At 36.2% G+C, this 24,905-nt stretch overlaps 1 protein-coding gene across 3 annotated transcripts in view; it reads left to right on the forward strand.

Annotated features, from left to right (window-relative positions):
• Positions 1-24,905, forward strand: part of trappc9 (trafficking protein particle complex subunit 9) — a 173,353-nt gene that overhangs the window by 23,838 nt on the left and 124,610 nt on the right. For all 3 annotated transcript variants that reach the window (XM_043218057.1, XM_043218055.1, XM_043218056.1), the window contains 2 exons: positions 5,788-5,914; positions 9,826-9,971. In XM_043218057.1, coding sequence (XP_043073992.1) covers positions 5,788-5,914; positions 9,826-9,971 — 273 coding nt within the window. The remainder of the gene's footprint in view (positions 1-5,787; positions 5,915-9,825; positions 9,972-24,905) is intronic.

Here is a 24,905-nt window from a genome sequence, read left to right on the forward strand (position 1 = left end):
TAGGTCTCTCTCATGGCCAACATAGAACACACACACACACCCCTCACTAAACAACCTCTTTCTCACTTTCAGGCTAGTGCTAAAAGCACTGTTGCCCCTGAAATATTATGCGCGGCTCTGGGGAGACTGAGAGAAGGAGAGACGTTTGTGACAGAAACACGGACAAGCAATTTGAAATGGTTTTTAGGGACGATGTACCTGGTGAAGGATTTCAGAATATTTAGTGCTCTTTGCTAAGCCTGGCAGAAATATTAGGATTGCTAACAAGTGCAAAGCAATATACTAAAAAATATTTTTAAGTTGTTAGCAATGCCCAGGTACTACCCAAAACACACGCAGCAGACTAGATTCACTCAATTTTAGTGTAGCCATGTGCTTAAAAGCACCCAGAACTCCTTACAGTAGCAACTGCATCATGGCAACCAACGTCTACCAACACTAACTACTATAACCATTCTTAAAAATGTAGTAAAAGTAACTATATTTAAGGTTTTTTATTTATTATTATTATATTATTTCTTTTTATTTTTGCTGTTATAAGTGAACGTATTTAATGTTATGTAGTATTTTTATTGCATTTATTCATATTTTGTTGCTTTTATTCATATCGTTTTATTTTCATTTTTTTATTTTAGTATGGTTTTTTGTAATTTTTATATGCCTCAGCTGTTTATTTTATTGTATAATTTTTTTTTCTTTAAATACAATTTTATTTCGATAAATTGACTTTTAGAATTGTATTTTTATTGCTTTTTGTTGTATTGTAATTTAATTTAAATTTTTCAGTTTTCAGCTTTTTATTTTTAGATTTAAATTTTATGTATATATAATTATTATTTTTAAAATATAAAGTAAATAATCTTCTGCATGATTTTTAATTTTATATTATATATAATTTTATTATTGTTATTTTTCGTGATTCCAAAAAGTTCCAATATTACTCCTTTATTAGTTTTAATTACAGTTAACAACACAGACTGTTACACAGTTTTCTTGACAATAACCACCCATGTAAAATGATTAGAGTTTGTTTTTCATGATATTTTAAGTGGTACATCTAATAGTGTATATGCATATAATTGCATGCTTGTCATTTCTGTTTCTCTGTGTTCTGTCATTTAAAGCCTCTCCCTCAGGGGCTGAACCCTTTCATTTGATACTTGACTCGAAAATTTGCGCTGTATCAAGTTAGTGACCCACGTGTCATCTCTCCAGAGGCCGTGCAAAGTCAGTAATTACACCCTGATCGGACGACGTGCATTTACGTGCAGTTTGAACACCGTTATGAAACGGGACGCAAACCGCCATTCGAACATTTCGTATGAAATGTTCCTGGCGTTCCCGGATGTTGACGGTTTCCGTAGCAACAGCCCATTCCTCTCTCTCAGCCAAAAGATGCAGATGGCTTTGTGCAGACCTTTGCGATGGACCACAGTAACGTCCAATCTATTCCTCCTCACTGAACTGCTGTAAACAGCAATTTTCTGAGTCACTTGTCAGTTTGCGGTCTCCTCCGAGCTTTGGTGGCTCTCAATTTACAGCGCTTTTTATTTGTCGCCTGCGCTTTCTTCTTCTGATTGGGAAGCATTTGTCGGCATGCTGCGCGCTTGTTGGGTTTAGTTGCTCATCCGCAGTCGAAATTTCATCGCAGTGGACTTCAGCAGCCTGCTTATGCATTATTCATAATTTATATGACAGTCATCTCTGCTTATATCCCGTCAGCAGTCCTCGCATCAACCTGAGCGCTCGAGTTCATCTCTGCCGACGGCTGCAGGCTTTTTACCCCCTCAGTCATGTTTTTTAGACTTTTTGTTGAGTCTGTGACATATTCGCATTACACACTTTCGTCGTGACCCATCAGAAGCGCTTTGGTTAAAATTGTTGAAATAGTTTTTTCAGGATGCAAAATCAGGGAGGTCGTTTTTTTTTTTTTTGAGTAAATGTTTTTATCCATTAAGCTTTTTTCAGTAAGGACTTCATATATCGTTTTTGCGCACACGTGTATGTATGCGTACGCAGAGTTTTGTCCAGATGTTTCTCTGAATTTGAATGCATTTTTATTAGGTGTGTTTTTAAGACTAGTGTCTGCATCAGCGAGATCGTCTGTCAGATTCGGTTTCCTTTGTTCAGTAACAGCTGGCAAACGTCCGTGTGAGGTATTTCCCGCTAAATGAATCGCCTCGCGCAAAAGACACCATTTGATTGCAACTGACGTCGTACGAGAAAAATCTCAATGAGCGATTAACATTTTTCAACCCTGTTAATTGGGGTCACGCACAAAGGCCGCGTCAGAAACTGTGAATACCTTATGCGTTGGGTTCCTTTTGTTGTAACGTTTTTGATTAATGCCGAGAACCGAGGAAGGAAGTGCTCTGAAAATCATGCGATTATAACTGAAAGCACATTTTGGTGGAGGTAGAAATACGATGTTTCCTTTTTATTTTTCGCAAAAACCTAAACCAAATGGATGATTCTCTCCTTTTGATCGATTTTAAATGAGGACGTTTATTTATTTTAAGTTTATAGACTCCTCAACAGAGAGATATTCTCACCTACCCACTTTCTCTCAATCACACAGACACCTTAGTGTCCGTTTGTAAGAATGTGAATCACTTTGGCTCTGTCTGGTCTGACGGCTTTTTAATCTCATTTTCTTTCTTCGCATTTATCGTTTTCATCAAGATCATCTTTTCAGCCAAGAATCACTGATAGAAGCCTTCACTTTATGCAATGGCCCCTTTTGAACCAACCAAACAAAAAAGGAAACTGTCACGATTTTATTGCATATTATCATTTTCTCGTATGTTTTACACTTCGGGTGTATAAAATAAAGAACGTGAGATCACGATGAGGCGCGACGAATTCAAAGCAGAGGTTTATTTTCTGTCTTTTTATGATTCGGCTGCTAGGTTTCTGTAAATAGATCCAGTCCGTTTGAGAGTTCTCAAAGTCGATGGACTCCTAAGTGTTTGCTTTTGGTTTTTTTCCCCAGTTGTTATTTGAGATTAATGTTATGTAACTCAATTGTAGGCAGAGATCCTGTCCAACGGATATCGAGAGATGCACACGGGTCCGTTTCAGAGCTGTCAAACCGACAACGCACGCAGAGAGAACATCTATTAAATAGTTGTTTTTAGATCTGAACTGTGTGGTTCGTGGTTCGTAAGAACAAAACGTCTCCGCCGCTGTGGGCAATTTAAAGCGCAAAAAAGAAAAACCCGCATTCTGACGTTCTTTACATTGTCCGTCCCTTGCATTTAGTGGCATTAATATCATTAGTTGCTTTACTGAACTGACCGCCTCTAACCTCAATATCCTAAAATCACAGAGTATTAGAATTTTTAGTTTTTTTTCGTAGACCGATGTCCGAGCCAGACAGGTTTTTGATCTATTATTCCCTCAACACAAGAGTTGTGAAGGATGTCTATTACACCTCTTCCCATTCTTCACTGTTGGCCAGATGCACCCCTGTGTGAGGAATGAGAAATATCAACGGGGCTGATCTTTCTTGGGGGTCATGTTAAATCATTAATGGCAGCTAGAAGTTAGTTCCACCTTCCCGTCTGCCACTGGGGCCAGCAATCTTCCAGCAACTATTTTATGAAGCTTTCAATTTCCATCTGTGTAAAGGATCCTTTTTGTTTGTTGAACAACCAACATAATAACAACAGTAGTGGTAGTAGTTAGTAATAGTTAGTAGTAGTTTTTGGTGAAAGGTTTTGATTTGTTTCAAATGTTGACTACTGTATGAATAAAGCTTCATAAATAACAAGAAATCATTGCTGTTACCAATGGTTTTTTTTCTTTGAATTCTAACATTGTATTTTAGACATAAAATAATACTACTACTACTACGACTAATAAAAATTAAATCAATTTAATTCAATTATTCCAAATATTTTATTCAATAAAATACAAAATGTGTGTTTATATGATAATTATTATTTACAATTAAAATGGTATATTTATAACATTTTTAAATAATAATAATAATAATAATAACAGTAATAATAATGATACCCTATTTTTGTGTTGTTGTTGTTAATAACAAAATAGCTGTTAATTCAAATTATGTTATTAATACAGATATGTAATCATTGTTTTTATAGCTGAATTCTAAGAAAATTTGAAACCATGTTATTAATATAAGTTTTATACTTATATTAAATAAATGTAATTATTAACTGTCCATTATTTGTCTATAAAATGTTATTACTCATTAAATATTATTATTGTTGTTTGTTTTTATATTTTTATGTTGTATATTCTCTATTTATACTTATCATATTAATGATAATAGTAATGATAATAATAAAACAGTAGTAATAACCTAATAATATTACATGATTTATACCATTTTGTATCATTATATAATATTTTTCTTATAATTTGAAAATAATACAGATGTCATGTTTTTAATGTTATTAATGCAAAATGTTATGAGATTAAGCTATCTTCTTCTTCTTCTTCTTCTTCTTCTTCTTCTTCTTCTTCTTCTTCTTCTTCTTCTTATAAAATCTGTCCATCATGTTGGTCAGGTCTGTAATGTGTTGGATGCCTGTTGCTCAATGCAGCAGGGATTCTTTCTGAGCGTTTGGATCTGATTGTGACTGCAGCGGGATCATTGGTTTTATCGGAAAGGCTGTGAGCTGTGAATTGATGGCAGAGTGAGGCCGTAAACATTTTTATAGACAGAGCAGTAAGTCAATACGACGCTCACCTGTGGAAACAGAGCTTAAAATAGACCGGTCGTTAGCCATGCACGTCTCCCCTCATGATGTAGGGACGCTCCGATTATGTGCCTTGTTAAATTTATATCTCACTCGGGGCTAGAGACCTGTGAGCGAGGATTGTGGGTAATTTTACCCATGGGGCTCTCGATGCACTTTAGATGCATTGATGATCTGATGATTTATGAGGTGTGGTGTTGGCTCTTAAAAACAGTGACGTTTCAGGAAGAATACCAGTCTTGATAGCTCATCCAATCAGATTTTAATGCCATATCCTTTATATTTTTGTGTAAAAATACATTTTTTGTAAAAAATATTTAACTGATTGTAAGGTGTTTTGTAAGATGCTTTATTTTATATATAAAATATTTATAATAATACATATATATATATATATATATATATATGTATATGTGTATATATATATATATATATGTACATGTGTATATATATATATGTGTATATATATATATATATATATATATATATATATATATATATATATATATATATATACATACATATATATATATATATATATATATATATATATATATATATATATATATATATATACATATACAGTATATATATATATATATATATATATATATATATATATATATATATATATATATATATATATACACATACATACAGTATATATATATATATATATATATATATATATATATATATATATATATATATATATATATATACACATACATACAGTATATATATATGTATATACTGTATGTATGTATGTGTATATATATGTATGTGTGTGTGTGTATATGCATATGTGTATATATATGTATCAATTTTTATATAAAAATGTATATACATGTTTAAATTTTATATAAGCTTTATATATAAAATAGCATTTTAGTGTTGTTTATTATGTTTCATAAAAATTACTACATAATTTTGTTTTACATTATTTATTATATATATATATATTGTTTAGTTGTTTTCACCTTTTTAAAAAATTTTTTTTTGTATGTCTGTTGCTGTCACAGAAATAACAATACACATTCTCTTTCTCTCTACACAGAGAAGAAAGAAGTGACCCAGAGTCTGGAAAACTATACGTCAAAGTGTCCGGGTGGAATGGAGGTCATCAGCCTCCCCGACGGACTCAAACTCCCCCCTGTTCCCTTCACCAAACTGCCCATCGTCAGGTGAGAGCCTTTTGTTTCTTCTCCTGACGTCTTTGTCCCAAAACACAGTGTGACGGGAGGAGCCAACGACAGACACAGTTGGCGTGGCGTCAGGCCTCGGAGAGGCTTTTTATTGACAAAATAATAAATAATACAAAATAAAGTGTCCAAGGGGGAAAGTGTCCAAATAAAAGGGGGATCTGGTGTCCTCGTCGTGCTCCGGTAACGTGCAGGTTTAGGCCGTGTTCCAGGGGAAGGGGTCCAGGTAAGGGGCGGAGTCCGGCGGTCGCCGCGCTCTCCCCTTTTCTGGCCCGGGCGCGAGTGCGCGGCTTCTTCCGCGGCGCGTCTCCGTCGTTTCTTTGCTCGCGGCAGAGTGGGATGAGCTGTGTGCTCACAGCCTGGACTCTGGGGTCCCACGACGCACTTCTCGGACGGCGGGGTGAGGTCCATCGCGCACCCTTCCTGGACCCACGAGGACACCAGCGTGCATGCACGGGGGAAGAGACCGGTCTCCCGAGGAGAGGCGCGTTCGGTATTTAACGGCGACGGTAACGAGGCTAACTCACTTCAGGTGTGCCTCGTCACACGCCGCCAGACCTGAACAATACCCTCCCCTCCTCTTGAACACACCCACTCCCGTCGGGAGCCTGGTGAAGGGCGGCGAATAAAGGACGGGGTGATGGTGACAATAAAGAGGAGGGGCAGCCGACTCGTCACAACAGTCATAATTTAATTTTGTAAAACCATTTTAGTCCTACTCTGATCTGAACAAGCTGATTTTTGCTTCTGCCTCTTTAAATATTTCTGTGAATGAGATTATTTGCATACGGCGGAGCTCATGGTTACGGCTTTGTGCAGCTTAACTTCTTTCAGTGTTTTTTTTAGTTGTGACTGTTATTTGTCATCAAACATTCTTTAGACCATTTCGAAATACGTCCGTTTTCCATTAAACAAAATGTTTTACTGTTTATTTGAACACGTTTATCTCAGTGTCCACTCACAGGCTTTTGATGGTGTATGTCCACAGCTCAGTGTCTGAAAAATGACTCATCCGAACTCTAACTTCGGTTTAAAACGCCTTTAATGTCTGTTGGCCTGCGAGCCGTAAGAAAGCTGTACGAAAATTAAATGCGCGGCTTTCATTTGTTTTATTCTTCCCAAATTAAACATTTTAATGGGAAGCGCAAACTTCACATATCCTTTCATCTGTCCCAAGGAAGATGCTGATGTTCTTTGTGCGTAGGAAAGAAAAGGCCTATAAATGTGTTTAACAGATGTGTTTCGTAATCCCACCAGTGGCTGAAGCTCAACATGCTCGCTTGATTGAAGTCTCCGTTTCTCTAAGCGCTCCTCTCCGAAGAGCTTGCGTTTTATTTTATTTTGGAGTTGTTCAAATGCCTTAATTTATTCTTAAAGGGATATTTAATTCTAAAACTTCAGACAAGGAGATTTTCTCCTGATAGTTATCTCCCTCTTCACATGTCATTAACATGCAGTATCTTGCTCGCTGCCTGCTGCCGGTTTACGCAGAGGGCGAATTTTAGGCGTTTCTTTAAAAAGTTCCGTAATGAAATTTTGCCGTTTTGTGTGAGAGGTTGTTGTCTTATTGGAAAGAGTAAATGTCAGTGTTAAACTGCCCTGATTGCTGTTCAGAGATGTTGTTGCTCTGGCAACAGTGTTAGGAGACATTTAAGCTTGTTCAGAATCAAGTGAAAGTTCAGAGTGATTTTTTTTCGACTCCTCGTGTCCTTTTCTATGAATATCTGAGAACAGGAAGGGTGGAAAGAGATCTGAGGAATGTTGAAAGCTGGTCAACACTTGCAAGCTTGATTTAGAAACTCCGGGAAAAAAAAAAAACTGATTTATGCCAGTCTTTTTTTTGTAAAGCACAGTCTTGGTTTGTAATATTCTTTAATATATACCTTCTGTTATACAAAGTCGTTGCTGGGGTGAAGTATTTGGTTGCTAGGGTGTTTTTAGGTGGTTGCTTGGATGCTGTAGGAGGATGCAGGTTTTTTAGTGGTATGTAGATGTTGATGAAGTGCTAATCGTTGAGGAGAAAATTGTGATATATCGGAGACAGCCCTAGTTGGTAGGGTGACTGGAGTGGTTGTTAAGTGATTGCGCTTGGTTGTAAGCATTTGTGTTGTTTCTAGGGTGTTTTCAGTGGTTTCTAGGGTCTGTAGGATAGTTGCTACGGATTTGGGTGGCTTTGTAAGGTCTGAGGTGGTTGCTAGGGTGTCTGGAATGATTGTTAGGTTGTTGCGAGTACTTGTTAGTCTTGTTAGTTGCTTTAGGGTGGTTACTTAGGTATTTGGGGTGGTTGCCAAGGTATTTTGGTAGTTGCTAGGGTTTTAGGGTTGCTGCTAGGGAGTTTGGAGTGGTTTTCTAGGATTTGAGGTGGTTGCTAGGGTATCTGGATTGTCGTTAGGCGGTTGCGGGTAATTGTTGTGATTTGAGGTTGCTGCCAGGATGTTGTGAATGGTTTCTAGAGTTTTCAGAGTGGTTGCTTAGGTGTTTGGGGTGGTTGCTAGGGATTTGGAGTTGTTGCTAGGGAGTTTAGGATATGAGGTGGCTGCTAGGGGGTCTGGAGTGGTTCTTAGGTGGTTAAGGGTAGTTGTTATCATTTGGGGTTGTTGCTATGATGTTGTTAATGGTTTTTAGGGTTGTTTGTAGGGTTTAGGTGGCTGCTAGGGTTTTTAAGTGTTTCTAAAGTATTTTGGATGGCTGTTGTGGGTGGTTGCTGGAGGCTTGGTTTGGTTGCTTTGGTATTTAGTGTGGTTGCTAAGGTACTTTGATAGATTGCAGGTTTTGGTAAAGATATGGCTTCAGTACAAGTATGTGGAATTTCTTTTTAGCCCATTTTATCGTCCACCATTTGAAAGTTGTTAGCATGATCACATGGCATTCCAGTGATCGTTCATGTCCAATTGCACAAGCACTGTGGGAAGTTTTCATACTTGGGGCTTCGTAGGTTACCTTTCCAGCATTAATCGGATAGTTCTTCCAAAAATGAATATTATATTATCTTCCCTCCAAAATATCTTCTTCTGCTAAAGAAAGTCAAAAAAGGCAATCAGGTCTGAAATAACAGAATTTTCATTATTTGGTTGAACTATCCCTTCAAATATGGGAGATATTAGTGCTTGCTTAGCTAATGACTATTTGCATTGTCCACATGAGCACTATTGCTGAATATTCCAGAGCTTGTGTTGTAATTGTTAGAGCAGGGCAACGATTGTAATTATTAAGCTTTGACTTTGTGAAAGACATCCAGATTGTTTTAGTTTTGAAGAGGCATGATGTGGTTGCTAAGGTATCGTGGGTTGTTGTCAAGGTGTTTTGGGCTGTTGTTAGGTGGCAGTTACACTAAATTAGTTAATTTTTTTACATTACTTACTTTTTCAGCATTTTAAAATGGTTATTAAAAATGTGCCAGTGGCCATGTTTCCATTACCCTTAAAATTTCTAATCGAATAAATGACCAATGGAAACGTGTCAATTTCTGCAAAAACTCCCATATATCAAAACGTTTTTACGTTCACATGCATCAAACAGCACTTAAAGGAACACTCCACTTTTTTTTTAACTTCTTTCAGTTAATAAGTTGAGTTTTACTGTTTTTAAATCCATTCAGCTGATCTCTGGGTCTGGCGATAGCACTTTTAGTATAGCTTGGCATAGATCATTGAATCCAATTATTTTGTTTATATATATTACGTAAAGAGAAAATTATTTTTGATTTCAAATAACTGCTGTTCTTTTGAACTTTGTCTTCGTCAAAGCATCCCAAAAGAAGTAGTTTTTGCAAAAATACGTCTCAACTCTCAAATTCCACATTGATAATAATAAATGTTTCTCGAGCAGTAAGTGATCATATTAGAGTGATTTCTGAAGGATCACGTGACGCTGTTTTTCGCTTGCTTCTTTAGATCCGTCTCTCTGTTAAACCTGCCGGTGAGTCTCCGTCCTCATAAGGTGAAAGGCCTTCTGGGACAGGGCATGTCCAGCGCCAGCCCATTCATCTATTCTCCAATCACGATGCACAGCAGAGGAGACGAGCGCTCGAAGAAGATCGGTGAGTTATTTTACTTTTCAGATCTCTCTTAAACTTCCTCTGTGTGAGTTATTGTTTTCTCTGAGACATTAATTACAGTATATTAGCATGATCTTTGAGTTTTCACCTCACACACTGTTTATGCGGGGCTGGTATTGCTCTGATGGGCTTCGGCAGCGATCTTAATTACTGTTTAAAAGATTCGAAACTAAACACACACCATTGTGCTTCCACGTGGTCTCTTTGATTCATGTTTATGACAGGCGTTGTCATTAAGTTGTCTCTTTCCCTGTTGGCAGTCGGAGGCGGCTGGAAGGAGTTGAAGTGTTTTCTGGATCTCTTAAGCAGCATCACACAGTGCAAGCTCTATTATTTATAGACTTATTAAGGCATATAGCAGAACACTTTGCCACATTAAAAATACTACGGCAGTGTAGTTGTTTAAAAACTCAAGCCACGGTGACTAGCTTTTACTGTGAGGGTATTGCTTTGATACAGTATATACCGTAGTATTTTATTTATATACCATGGTACTTGAATGAATGTACGACGAAATATACCATATTATATAAATAACAAAATCAAACAGCATTAATTATTTTGATTTGGTATATTCATATGCCACGGGTTTTACGTGTAGATAGTGCCTCATAATTCTTTGATTTTTACATTTATACTATTGCTATACCATTTTCATGTAGTACAAGTGATAGAGTTACTTCAAGAAATACGATGATGATACAGTGGTGTTTGTATATTAGAACTGGATATATGAAAATGATATGCTACAGTAAGTTTATTAGACGGTCATACTGTGGTACTTTAAGAATACTATAATACAGTTTTATTTTTATACTATGATATTTTTTGAATGGCAAGGGAATACTATGTTGAATAACCATGAAATGTATTAAAGTATCATTTTACTGTACTGTATAGTTATGGTATTGCATATTAATATTAATTATGACATACATTATCAATATTTTTCATATATTGTGTGTATTGTTTTATACACATTACACCTCTTAGAACTGGTTATTGTAATATCATATAGTATAATATAATATAATATAGGTTTTGGCATTGCTTTTTTAGTTTTTGATGCATTTTTGAAAACATCAGCTTTGATGTCAAAGATACTTTAATAATCATTCGCTCAATCTTCGTGTCAGGAAAATGTCTATTTATAGTTCAGGCTCTTCCAGATTCATATTAAATTCATGGACTGTATCTAATCTCTCACTCGGGGCGTAACTTTTTCGAGTTCTATTGTTTTGTTGTGGATTTTTAGGGTGTATTTTTGGATCTTAGGGGCCCTGAGGAACTGGCAGGAATCTTATGAAGACAGATGGCTGTTCAGTGTGAGGTTGCCCCGACTTTTCAAACAAATCATGTTGTATAAGAGTCAGATGGCTGTTTCCAGCCTGTCTTATTTCATTCTGCCAAAACCCACCAACGTCTGCTGCCAGTGCCTGTTTTTATTTTTATTTTTTTCATGTGCTATCCCATGTCCTCTTGGATACTCCCAACGGTCCTGATTTCATTCTCAATTACGTCGGAGTGGCAAGTCAACTGCTTCCGTCACGGGTCGTGATTAGTCACAGGTGGGCGGGGAGAATCGACACAGGTGGGCACTTGAAGACTTCGTTTCTCTGCTGTTGAAGCGAGGTTTAGTGTTGCCTCAATTTCCGGTCGATTACACAAGCACCTAGACGTCAAGAGATTTTTTTTTTTTTTCAAAGAGGGATGGAGGGAGCAAGAGAAGTCGCTTTCAAAACAATCATTCTGGTCGTTTACATAATTGGATTCATTCCAGTCAGGGTTAAATTAGTGCCACGTACTTCCACTCTCGAGTGAGGCTTCACTAAAATGCCACTTGGACTTATTTGGCTATGGCTTAAATAAAACCGATCGGATCCTGCTTCATTTTCTTTTTTAATATATGTAGACATATTTGCTTTTTGTAGTGGCTTTTGCAAGTCAAGCAGCACTATTTTTATGATTTATTCTTATTGTTACTACTTTGTAAGAAAAAATGTGTTTTTAAAATGTTATTTTTTATACTTCAAATATAGTTACTTGTTGTTTCTTTGTAATTGTTTGTAGACGTTTTTAGCGATTTTTGTGAATTTAGTAAAAAAAAAAAAAAAAAAAAAAAAAAAAAAAAAAAAAAATGGGGTCTTTTTTTTTTATTAGTGTAAATAAAAATAAAAATAAAAAGATTTTTACCTGGCAAGTTATAAAACAGTTAACATCGTTAACATTAAATATGATTCGGCTCTCTGTATTTTCAATGGCAATGCTCGTTTGACTCTTATGAGCTGATTTTATAATGAATAATTCAGAAAGACTCACAAGGCACCAGTTTGAATCAGTCTGATGAATCTTTACCTGATGAATTCTTGGACTCTTATTCTATAATGATCAGTTCAGAAAGATTCACAAGATACCAGTTAGAATCAGTCTGATGAATCTTTATAAAGAACTCCCTGACTCTTGGGAGATGTTTCTTTATTGAATTATTAGAAAATACCAAATTGAATGCTTTACTGAATGGACTCACTAAATGAATGTGACTCGCTCACTCCAAGTTTTTGTTGTGCTCAGAGATGAAAATATCGAAATGAAATACGTTTTGTGTGCTTAAATATATTAATTCACCCAAAAATGAAAATTCTTTTGGTCCACATAATAAAAGGATATTATAGTTTCAATATTTTCAAGGGTCAGTAAATGATGACACAATATTTATTTTTAGCCTAAACTACCCCAAAAGGTTCTTGAAACTTAAATTAGTATTACTAAAGGATGTTGTTTTTTGGTGAAAATGCGTTTTAGAGACACATTTGAGTGTTTCTCTTTGTAATAAATAGCACAGACTGGACTTGTTACTCTCCATAAAGTTTTTTAGAGACTTTTGAGGTCCGAGAGACTGATGCCACTCCTGACATCTGTGTCCAATAACCATTTATTTGCTCTCCCTTTGCACACACATCTAGTAATCACCAAAGTCCTTCACCTCGCTGTCGTGACAGGTCGTCACCGCTCTCATATTCCTCCAACATCGGCGGTCGCGTCTCAAATCTACGAAATCCCGTTTTCCTCATTTAGCAATTTTCAATTATTTATTCCCTTCTTGCTAAACGTGTCCCACGCACTTTGCGGTGTCAAACGTGGCTTGTAAACGAGCCGTATTATACGATCGTCCTTCTTGTTTGATTGGTACAAGCCCGCTTAATAACTTCCCAGAATGCCACAGGCAGGAGGGGATGTGTCACGCCTGTCTCGGGGTAAGCCGAGCACCCAAGGCTAACGTCTCTGAGTCACACACTTTCCTGACAGAAAAATCTTTGGGCCGATGAAAAATGTCACTTGTTTGTTGTTTTGCCGTCAAGGCTCCATTGGTTTGAATATTTTATGTGGCGATGACGCACTGCTCTAAATTTGGCCAGGCTGCACGTAATGAGCACCCAGGTAAACACAGATTTGATTTGAGAACTGAAAAGAATGTTTGCATTGATTTTGGATTGTGTCTGTTTTTCGAACTCTGCGGTGTTGATATGTAAGCCAGTTAGTGCGTGTTTGTGCCGAATCAACTATACATGGTGTTTTTTTTTTTTTTTTTTGCTGTTCTGTTGCTCTCTTGTTCTTGCCTGAAAGCCAGAAAGCAGTCTGACTCACACACACACACACACACACACACACACACACACACACACACATACATACATACATACATACACACACACACACACACCAGATGTCTCTGGAGAGAAGACCTTTATCAAAGCACACAGCCTCCACAAACACACACACACACACACACACACACACACACACACACACACACACGCACACACACACACACACACAGACACAGGGATTGCATGAGTTACATTTAGTCGTGCATTGACTAAATCAGCAAGGTGTACACGCACAATTGGGTTTGACTGATGAAACGTAGGATATGTTTTTCTGAGGAGTTTTGAAGCCTAATTATTTTGGGAAGTTATTTTCTTTCAACTTAACAGGGATGAGGAAAATCACAAATAAATGATCAATTCTGGTTCCATTAATGATTCTGGAAGAAATGTTGGGAGAAAACCTGTGCCAAAATATGAGTGAATTTCGATTTGAACTGTGCTTGTAGAAACTTTTTAATGACTTTTCATCGTCATTTTAGGGGTGGCATAAGTGTAGGTCAATAAGATATTTTTAAAACTAATTTTACATGTAATGAAAGTCAGTTGGGATGTAATGCCGTTTTGGACTCTCTTTTTGATTCAGTAAAACCTTATCAGAACGACTTGTTTTGTATTATTCGATTCCATTAAAATAACCAGCCCATAAGACTGTTTTGTTTATTTATGTTTTTGATTTGCTAAAAAACGAACGCACATGAATAATTTGATATGTTGGAAAAAAAAAAAAAAAATACTAAGGAGCTCTAATGGTGACACAAACTTTCTTCAACATATCTATCTTTGTGTTAAAAAGAAACAACTAAGAGGATTCATATGATTCATTTTGATTCACTGAAAAGAACCAGCTCATGCATTCATTCTCAGATGTTTTTAAATGATCAAAGAAAAATTGACTCTTAAAATTGATTTATTATTATTATTATTATTATCCACTTAAAAAAACAAAACAACACTGGTGTATGAAAATTATTTGTTCGGGTATCTGGAATCATATTGATTCACTAAAAAGATCATTGGGAAATGCTTTTAAATTAGTAAAATGAAGTGGCTCATAACATTCTCTTCTCCAGGAATGCTTTTATTCACTTAATTGGGGTTGGGGGCTGAAAGATATCGGTTGCTGTTCTTATCATGCCGTAGATTCGGTTGCGTGATGATTAGTCAGTGTGCTTTACAATCCTGGCTCCGAACAAAAGAAACGCTACTCATATCCCAGTGGTCCTGCTTGTACTACAGTAGATTATTTTCTTTCAGCGTTTAAACTCAAAACCCTGTTTACACACCTGTGATTCAATCTCTCAGACAGCCCGCAGCTTTTTGGAGTGAAGCCATGGGTTCAGCCCCGACACGAATCTCGCACCTTGATCCAAATACAATTTCGGGAAGTTCCACTGGAATCTTCTCGAGCTTTGTCTCTCTAGCGCTTTCCATTTTCGAAAGTTTGACATCCGCCACCCTCTCAAAAGCCGCCCTCGCGAAATCTTCCGTAAATTTCCAGCCGCCTTGGTTCTCTGGACGGAACCCGGGAGTGAATTGTCAGCACTGAGGGGCATTTAGAGCTCCAGCCCGTTCTTCTCCTTCTCATTTCTGCCTGCGATCAGATATCAGAGTTAACAGCCGCCTCTGCTCATCCGTCCAGCGCCGCGGCTGCAGACTAACAGAATATTTAATGCTCCGTGTAGTGCTTTGCCTTCCACGTCAGATTCTATAACCGAGATTGATGTTTGCTGTAAAATAAAGGGGGTTATATAACAGGAGATGGGTTTTCCTATAATTGCACAGGCGGAGAATAGGTTTCGAGGCCGCCAAGTTCTGCCTGATTCTGTTTGCGTCTCGAATCATAAAACGAGAACGATGTCTTTCTTGGCTACATAGGAAAGTCTTACCAGTGGAGGGAGAGGAGATTAGGTCTCTCTTGACGTTAAGTCAATTTCTTTATCTTATGGAGTATGTGGGGTTTTGTGAGGTTAGTGATCAAAGTCGCCGTGTAAATTGTCTCCTTGAAATGCCATTGATTTTTATATCGAGAGATCATTATTTTTGTGGACTGTAGTGCTCGATAAAACCGCTAAACATATGCAGACTTCTTACGTTTATAATAGATACAATTTATGTATTTAAAGAGACTTATTTTGACCTCTCTTCTTTTCTTTTTTTTTTTTTTTTTTTTTTTTTTTTTTTTTACTTGTAGCTAAAGCAGATTTTATTGCAACACAGACCATACTCATTAAGGGTGCATTCAATCAAAAACACAGTTAAAACGGTAATATTGTGAAAATTATTATAATTTAAAGATTGTTTTTTTTCAAATATAATCTATTGCTGTGATGCAAAGTTAAATTTTCTGCATCATTACTCCATTCTTCTATCATCAATTATTGTTATTTTTTATTATTAATATTGAAAACTGTTGTCTTGTTTATTTTTTCAAGATTCTTTGGTAAAAAAGAAAGTAAAAAAACGATATTTATGAGAAAAATAATTATTTTAAGACTTAATGTCTTTACAGACACTTTTGAGCAATTCACTGTTTTCTTGCTAAAGAAAAGTATAAATTTTTATCAAAATATCATACTGACCCCAAACTTTTGAATGGCAGTGTATATATTCAGCATTTTGAGTAAATTTATTATTCATCATTTTCAAATGGCTTTTCAAAGCAGAGTTTTGCACTTTCTCTCTTTGAAGTTTTGATAATAGTCTAGTCGCTATCTGGAAGGCCCGGGTCAATTTGTTCTCGCCGGTAGATCTTAAAACGGACTTTTCAAGTAGACCCAGGTGTCACATCAGGATATACATTTGCCAATTATTTAAATGAAAATCATAAAGTTCAGATTTCCTGAAATCATGATACTCTCTGGAGGTATGTTGCGTTAAACTCTCTTGCTTAACTTGATATTGACGGCCGTTTAATTTGGCACTCATTAGATGAAAAAACACATGGCTGTTGGCTGTTTTGAAACAGATGAAATATTCATTATTTTATCAGAAATGAATTCAGTCGACTCCCTTCAGAGCAGAAAATCAGACTTCAGCCGTATCAGAGCAAACTCTCTAGAAGCCGATGGAAAACCCCAAACACTGTTCAATCTCAGCCCGATCCAGAGAGCCAAAACACATTTTCTAAATGTATGACTTGTTGTCGTCCCAGTGCGCGTAGAGAAACCAACTGCCTTCAAGCTGCCTCTCCTACAGTGAATATATTTACTCTTATTCCCACAGAAGAGACCGGCATCCTTCAGGTGTGTATGAGATAGATGAGCCGAAGAGAAGTCTGCAGCTATTTTTACCCATGCTGGATAGTTATGACTGGATCGACGACTTCTCCCAGGCGCAAAATAATATTCACTCGTAGCCAATATGAAACTCGCAGCTTTGATTTTGACTTCATTAACCTGTTGCTGTTGAGTCTTAAAACTCTTGGCCAGGTTCATTCTGTTTCCAAAACAGAAAGTTTCAAAACCATATGCACTTTTTAATCAGTTGATCAAAAGTGACAGTAAAGACCTTTTCTAAAGTTGATGGAATGATTTCTGAAGGATCGATGTATTTTAAAATATTTTCAAATAAAAAAACTTTTTAATTTTTTTTTTTTTTTTTTTTTGAGAAGATATTTCACAAAATTGTACTTTTGATCAAATAAATACAGCCTGGGATATCATAAAAGCCTTTCTTCAATAAGATATATATTTGTGTTAGTGCTTTGAAACAGTTAATCATGATTAATCACATACAAAATATATGAAAATATTTACATGTATATATTTATATGGTATAATATATAATTTATATTATAAATATACTTTAAATATTAAACGTTTGTAAGTCTTTGTATATGTATGTGTATATGTATGTGTTTATATATATATATGTATATATATATATATATATATATATATATATATATATATATATATATATATATATATATATATATATATATATATATAAATACATTACACATACATACATACATGCATACATGCACACATAATAAATGCACATAGCACACACACATAAACTTTTATTTGCATTTGCATTGAATTTAGTTGTGATTATTTGTTTCCCAGTAATAGTTTGTGTGTGTATGTGTATATATATATATATATATATATATATATATATATATATATATATATATATATATATATATATATATATTTATTTATTTATTTATTTATTTATTTTTTTTTTTTTTTTTTTTTTTTTATAGACGTGTGTCTTCTATAATGACCCATTCTAACTGTCGGTAGCATACTTTGAGTGATTTTGTATGGAATCTCTGATTATACAGAAGAGAGATCTCTGCCGTGATGCAAGCCAGCACATTTGAATATTTGATATTCGGTCCAAATGGAGCTTCTTTGTATGCAAAGGCTGTAAAACTGCTGGTTATGAGCCAAACAATTCTTCCCTCACCTCAAGGCTGCTATTAACAAAACACCCCTCCGCAATTTTAAATGGCACATTCAGAGATGAAAACAAGCAAGCTGCATTTAGAGATTCCCTGATGCAGTAAAAAGAAAGTGTTTTTTTTTTCATCTAAGGTTCTCAACATAAAAAAAAAAAAAAGACAAGGGCGAATGTGTATTTGCTTAATTATTAATTGCTCTGAAAAGATTTTATGCACCTTTATTTCCACTCCTAACCACAAAGGCCATTATAAGAAGTGCAGAATGGAATTAGATGTTTGTGCAATGAAATAATAATTCATCTAAACCGTTTAACCTTGTCGGACAGGCTGTTTCATCACATCATCGGGTGATATGGGTTTTGTTCATCTACTTTTTCATGAAAACTGTTGTTTGGACGTTCTACTTATTTATCATCCTTTTTTTTTTTTTGCATAGTATAGTAGGGATGAGTACTCGGATGTGACTTATCGCTGCACTTTAAACCGGATTGAAGAAAATATGTAAAAACATCAGCATTAAAAGATAGTGGCAGCAAAAGTTGTGGAGTACAACATGTCTGTGTAATTATGTCCGTGACGTCTGGTGACCTTGTGTTCTCTTCAGAGTTATTCTGAACGGTCTGAACTCAACTGTTGCTGTGGTAAAGCTTTAATCTGACGTCCGGATCTGTGAGCTTGACAGGAATTTACCGAAAAGAACAGAATGAGTCTAAGAATTAACAAAAAGGTCATGTGCATGACAATAATGCCTTTATTTCTGCAGTGCTGGAAGTCTGAGCTCACTCTGTACAGAACGTACAGCATCGATTAATAACAGGTATGCTATTAACAGCTAGTTAAAAACATCACAGTAATCCAAAGTCCAGTCCGTCTGTTAAAGTCTTGAAAAGCAAAAAGCTTTTTTAGATTTAGATGTTAGAGGACAACGGTGTTTGGAAGAAACTGGAGGAAACGTATAATGGATTATAGACTTGGCCGGAAATAAAGGTTTAGAATGTATACCTTTCTCACAGACATAGATATTCATTTCTCAAGATGGACAGGAGTGGGTGTGGATTACTTCTGGATTATTATGGTGTTTTTATCAGCTGTTTAGACTCTTATTCACTGCAGAGGATTGCGGTGAATTAATTGTCTCATATTTTTATGCCTTATAGTTTTATTTATCAGATTATAGCTGCCTGATACAAGTATAATGTCTATTAATGGTTTCTTTACTTGGTAAAGCTCATTTTTGGTTTCTTAAGAGTTTAATTAACAGGCTTCATGATGTGTTTGTCTTTGTAATTTTGACACATTTGGAAACTGAATGTTGAGCTGGATATATAACGTAGGCTGGGACTTGACTTTGTGCATTATAGTTGTGATATCATTGACTTGTTACACGTCTGTCTAGAAGATGACATGCTGCGGACATAAAAGCAAGCAAACGAAAATCGCAACTTCTCTTTTTTTCACCGCTTTAGTACACGATATAACTATTTATTGAAACTCTTTGGTAATTTTTGAACGCCATGGCGTGGTCTAGTTGGATTAAATGATTTATGCTAAGCGATGCTAAAAGTGCCGTCGCCAGGAAAACGCTAAAAAATAACTTACTAACCCTGGGGGAGTTGTAGAATGAGCCTGTTTCCAAAAAAAAAGTGGAGTGTCCCTTTAACAATCCCAGTTTTTATTTCATGTTGACTTGAAGTAAAAGCGTTGCTGTTTAGTCTAGCGTTTCATGCAGGTCTCCTTCAAGCGAGATGATTTTATCAGCTGCAGCGTGTGTCGCTGTCTGCGCTATCAGTTTATGAACTCAACCAGCCGTGCTGCTTTTGCCTGGTCTAACTTTCTGGAAACAGATACAGTAAAGCGAAAAAAGTACACGGCGTCTGAACGTCATTTCATCCGATATAACGTTTGATGATTATTTTGCAGATGTGTGAAGTCAGCTCTCCTCACGTTTTCATTTTCAGCGCTAAATGCACTGTTTTATAATTTAAAACCTAGCAGATATCTCTAAACTAATGCACTGGCGTTTTGGGGCGTTTTTCTAAACGGTTTTTGAGGCTGCTGTATACGGATGTGCATATTTGTACTATATTGACTAGAAGGTGAGCTCTTGAGGGGCTCTTGTTCCGCTTTGTGGTTTTATGTGGAGTGAGGTATATCTCACAGGGTAAACTGTGTTTTCAGAGGAGCCAAAGGGCAGATATCCTCCGGCTCTCAGCATGGATGAATCTCAGAAGCTGTGCAGGTGTCTGGAGTTGTGTGTCTTCCAGCGGAACAGCAGGAGGAGAGAGCTTTATCCTGTCTCCTAAACGGATGGCTATTGTAGGGAGAGAGAGAGAGAGAGAGATATCTCCTTCTCCATTACGCACGTAATGAGGCATTAAACACTCTTTAACATCTTTATCAGGACTTTGTCTCAGGCGGCCTCTCGGCCTGATGCTGCTTCAGCGGTTTATACAAGCAGTCCTATTTCAGGAATACTTACAAATTAAAGGGGCCATGTCAGTGAAAAGTGATTTTTCATGCTTCGTACTGGATTTTTTTCATATTCATTCATTAATTGTTTGTTTGTTTGTTCAGTCATTCATTCATATTTAAAATACATGTTTATGTAGATAAATGATACATTTATTATACCTAAAAATACCTTTTAAATGCATAGGCCTGGATTCCCATTGTTTGTTTATTGGTCGTCTTGATTCAGTTATATATCATGTTTTGCATGCATTTATGTATGAGTAGTATCTCTCTCTGTGTGTGTGTGTGTGTGTGTGTGTGTGTTGCATGTGGGCGAACAGCTGCTCACATGCTGCGCTCGTGCTGATAATCAGCACTTTCTAACGAGCCAATTCATCTCTCGTTAACATTTGTTATGACCTGCAGGAGTTCCCACGCGGGGAGCTCTCACCCTCCCATGATTTTCAGACTATATGCAAAACCCTCGCTTCCCCAGATCTGCAGTGTAGCCACTGTGCTGTCGTCGTAGCAGTCGGGCTGCGTCGCAATCGGGAAGAGACCCGTGCGAAAAAGGTGCTTGTTAGTGAACAGATGGAGGTTTTCTTTCTTTCCCCGCTCACTGTAAAAGCCCTGGAAGCTTCCTGACCCCTGCAGATGGGATTCAGTGACACTGACAGGTGCATCCATCCTGCGTCTTGGGTCCAGGTTCGCATACGTCTTCACCTGCCAGAACACCACTAAGTGCGGTTTATCGCGAGGCCACGCTCAAAAGGGCAAATATTTGACATGCTCGTGTACGTGGGATGAAGCTCTTACACCAGCAGATGTCCACAGCAGACCCACTATCCCTGTTTGCTAAGCCGTAATGGACAGTGACACAGTGAGGGGCCGTATAAGGAAGACAAACACACACTCAAAACCACAGATTGTAGCTCAGAAATGTCTACTGTAGGCAAGAAGTGCTTCTTAATTATTTTGCTGTGGTATTTGCAATTGCATGACCTATTGCACGGCATATTGGAAGTAGTTTTTGTTTGTGTAATGTATTTTCTCTATGCCCTACTACAATTTTTCCAAAAAATGAGCACATTGCATTAGGTACCATATCCCACAATGCAGTGCTTTCAGTTTTATTTGATCAGACTGCCATTTCACATAATGCTCCAACAATGCAAGTGCATATCCGATTTTTAACACTTAATAGAAATGACCATAATTACAGATTAATAACTTCATCAGAACTTTGTCTCCGGTGGAATCATGGCCTGATGATTCAACAGTTTGTAAATGCAGACTAGGTTTAGGAAGATTGACAAAATGAAGGAGCCTTATAAGTAGAAACGGGAACTTTCACTCTTTTGAGGCTTATTGCTAAATAATTCATGTAAAATTGATGTCTAAATTATTTATTTGCTATTATATTATATTATGTTTTCATTTTTTCATTATTTATTTTAAATTCTTATCTGTTATCAAAAATATTGATATCTTAATATTTTAAATTTAAGAATGAAATTTATTGCAATACACTAAAATAATACTTATAGGAATGTATTGAGAATCGTAATCAAGAACCAGGATGAGACTATCAGGCCCATTATCACAATAATTATTGGAAGAGTTTTAAAGAGATTTAAAGTTAATAATTAAATAATTTAGCATTTTCGCAGTATAAAAAGCAATCAAAAAAGCTGATTATATTACCTAAAATGTGTAAAGGATTACTTCACTAATTACAAATTTTGCCACATCATGTTTAATCAGCAGCAGCCCACAATCTGTAAGTAACCTACTCAGAAGTGAATACAGTACATACTGTACGTTTACAGTAGTGAGCTAGCATTTTATTACGAAGCACAGCGTATAAAGAAATAGCACTGGTGGTCTGTGAGCGTTAACCTATCCCTAACAGCCTCGCACACTTGTAGCATGCGCTCATATACAGCATAATAGTAAACAGTTCTGCTTTTGTGTAGCTGCAGAGGTTTGAAGAACATGAAGTTCACCTCCGTGTGAGTCACTCAGGAGAGCTCCTCACTAATACAGATTTGACGGTGAATCTCTGCGGAGGTTTCGCTCGGAGAGGTGAGTCAGCTACACTTGAGCAGGGTTTCCTGTCGTCACACGAGTGTGTGAGTCACTGCCGACCGTGCTCGTGTTTCGTCTGTACAGAGATCTGGATTAGAAGGAGAAAAAAAACCCTTTGCTTTCTGGAGTGACGACTGATTGGTCATCGCAAGGGCTCTTTTAATTGTTCTTTGTGGGTGTCTTCTGAACGGCAGAGCTCAGCGAAAAATCGTTGACGTTCAGAAAATTCTATTTTCTAATAGAAAACACTTACTAATTACTATGTAATAATAGTTTATAGTATTACTGTTTTTTGTGGCTTTTTATTTTGTACTTTTTTCTGTAGATTCTGCATTCATATCTCGCAATTCTGTCTTTATATCTCACAATTCTGTTTTTATCGCAATTCTGTCTTTATATCTTGCAATTCTTTTTATATCTCGCAGTTCTGTTTATATCTCGCAATTCTGTTTATATATCTCACAATTCTCTTTATATCTCAATTCTGTCTTTATATCTCTCAATTCTGTTTATATCTCACAATTCTGTTTATATCTCACAATTCTGTTTATATCTCACAATTCTGTTTTTATATCTCGCAATTCTGTTTTTATATCTCGCAATTCTGTTTTTATATCTCACAATTCTGTCTTTATATCTCAATTCTGTCTTTATATCTTAATTCTGTTTATATCTCTCAATTCTGTTTATATCTCGCAATTCTGTTTATATCTCACAATTCTGTCTTTATATCTCAATTCTGTTTATATCTCTCAATTCTGTTTATATCTCGCAATTCTGTTTATATCTCACAATTCTGTTTTTATATTTCAAATGATGTATTTATAACTTACAATTTTGATCTAAAAAAATTTAATTGTATGACGAAGAGTTAATTGTTAAAGAAAAAATTGTGAGATTTAAAAACTCACAAAGAAATTAAATGAAATTGAATGAATTAATCTAATTGAATTAAATTAAATACAGCCTTGGTTAGCACAAGATAAATAAGTACAATAAAATAAGAATCTTATTTGGCGCAACTTTTAAACAGTAGTGCCTGTGTATAATGTATTATTGATATCTCTATTCCACCTCCCTTCCAGTCCAGTTCAATATACGTTTCATGTTATGTTCCATACTTCAAGTCAGTGTCTCCTTAAGGTCCTTGTGTGAAGAGAGCTCTAGTAACTGAGGTGGAAAGTTGAGTTGGGAGAGATTTCTTTTTTTCTTCTTCACCGCTTCTCTCTACGTGACATAGAAGAGCATAACAAACCCCCGTCTCGCGTCTCTATCACAAGTCCGCTTGTTTTTACTTTTCCCAATTTTACATTATTTAGAGAGTTCGAGGAAATATTTATGATTTATCCTGCTGCTGATTAAACGGAACCCTTGAGCCAACAAAAAGTTTTCTTTTTCGGATGATTTCACCAAGTGTAAATAAATTACGATATTAAGCAAAAGTAAAAAAATATTTTTTCATACCGCAACGTTGAGGTTAAAATGAATTGCTGTGGCTCTTTCATGCTGACCTAAACTGGCGGGTTTCAGACTCAACAGGTGGATTTGTCTGCGTTCTCATCTTCTGGTCTCCATAAGCAGAGCCGCAGGGCCTTTGTGTGACATCCAGCTCAAATGAAATGCTTAAACCGCCTCGTGGGCTCCTCTCTTAAGGGGGATATTACATTTAATTGGCTTGGCCTGGCCTGTCCTGTCCCCTTCTCATCATTTCAGAGGTCTGTGCCGTCTTCTGATGCATTCATCATATGGAAAACCGTCTCCCTCACCGGGCTTCATAGCATCTATAATAAAGAAGCTCCTATTTCAACCCTGCTTTAATTTCCCTCAGGAGTGAAGCCCGGCGTTTACTCTGCGTCAGTTCAGTGTAGCCCAACAGTGCGTTCACGCTGGATTTATGTACCAGTTTGGAATGGATTATTAGATTCCTGATGGAAATGAAAAAACACAGTGATTTGGAGACACATGAAGCCATGTGCCCTAGACTAAAGTGGTTTCCTTTAAAGAGAGCAAACATTGATAAATAAATCAATGTTTGCTCTCTTTAAAGAAACCACTTTAGTGTTTACTTTCATGTACTTGTTTGTTAATGAATGCATGAATGAATGCATTAAGCTTTTAATTTTTTTTATTGTTGCTCATTTTATTTGCTTTATTTACTTTATGTACTTTTATGTATGCTATTTTATTTTTTATTTACTTTTATTTGTTTTGCTTGCTTATTAAATTTTTTTATTACTTTATTTTAGTTGTATTTTTTATTATCTTTTATGTACTTGTTTGGTAATTAATTATTTT

This window comes from Puntigrus tetrazona, chromosome 19 (assembly GCF_018831695.1).
Source record: "Puntigrus tetrazona isolate hp1 chromosome 19, ASM1883169v1, whole genome shotgun sequence".
In the NCBI taxonomy this organism is placed as follows: Eukaryota; Metazoa; Chordata; class Actinopteri; order Cypriniformes; family Cyprinidae; genus Puntigrus; species Puntigrus tetrazona.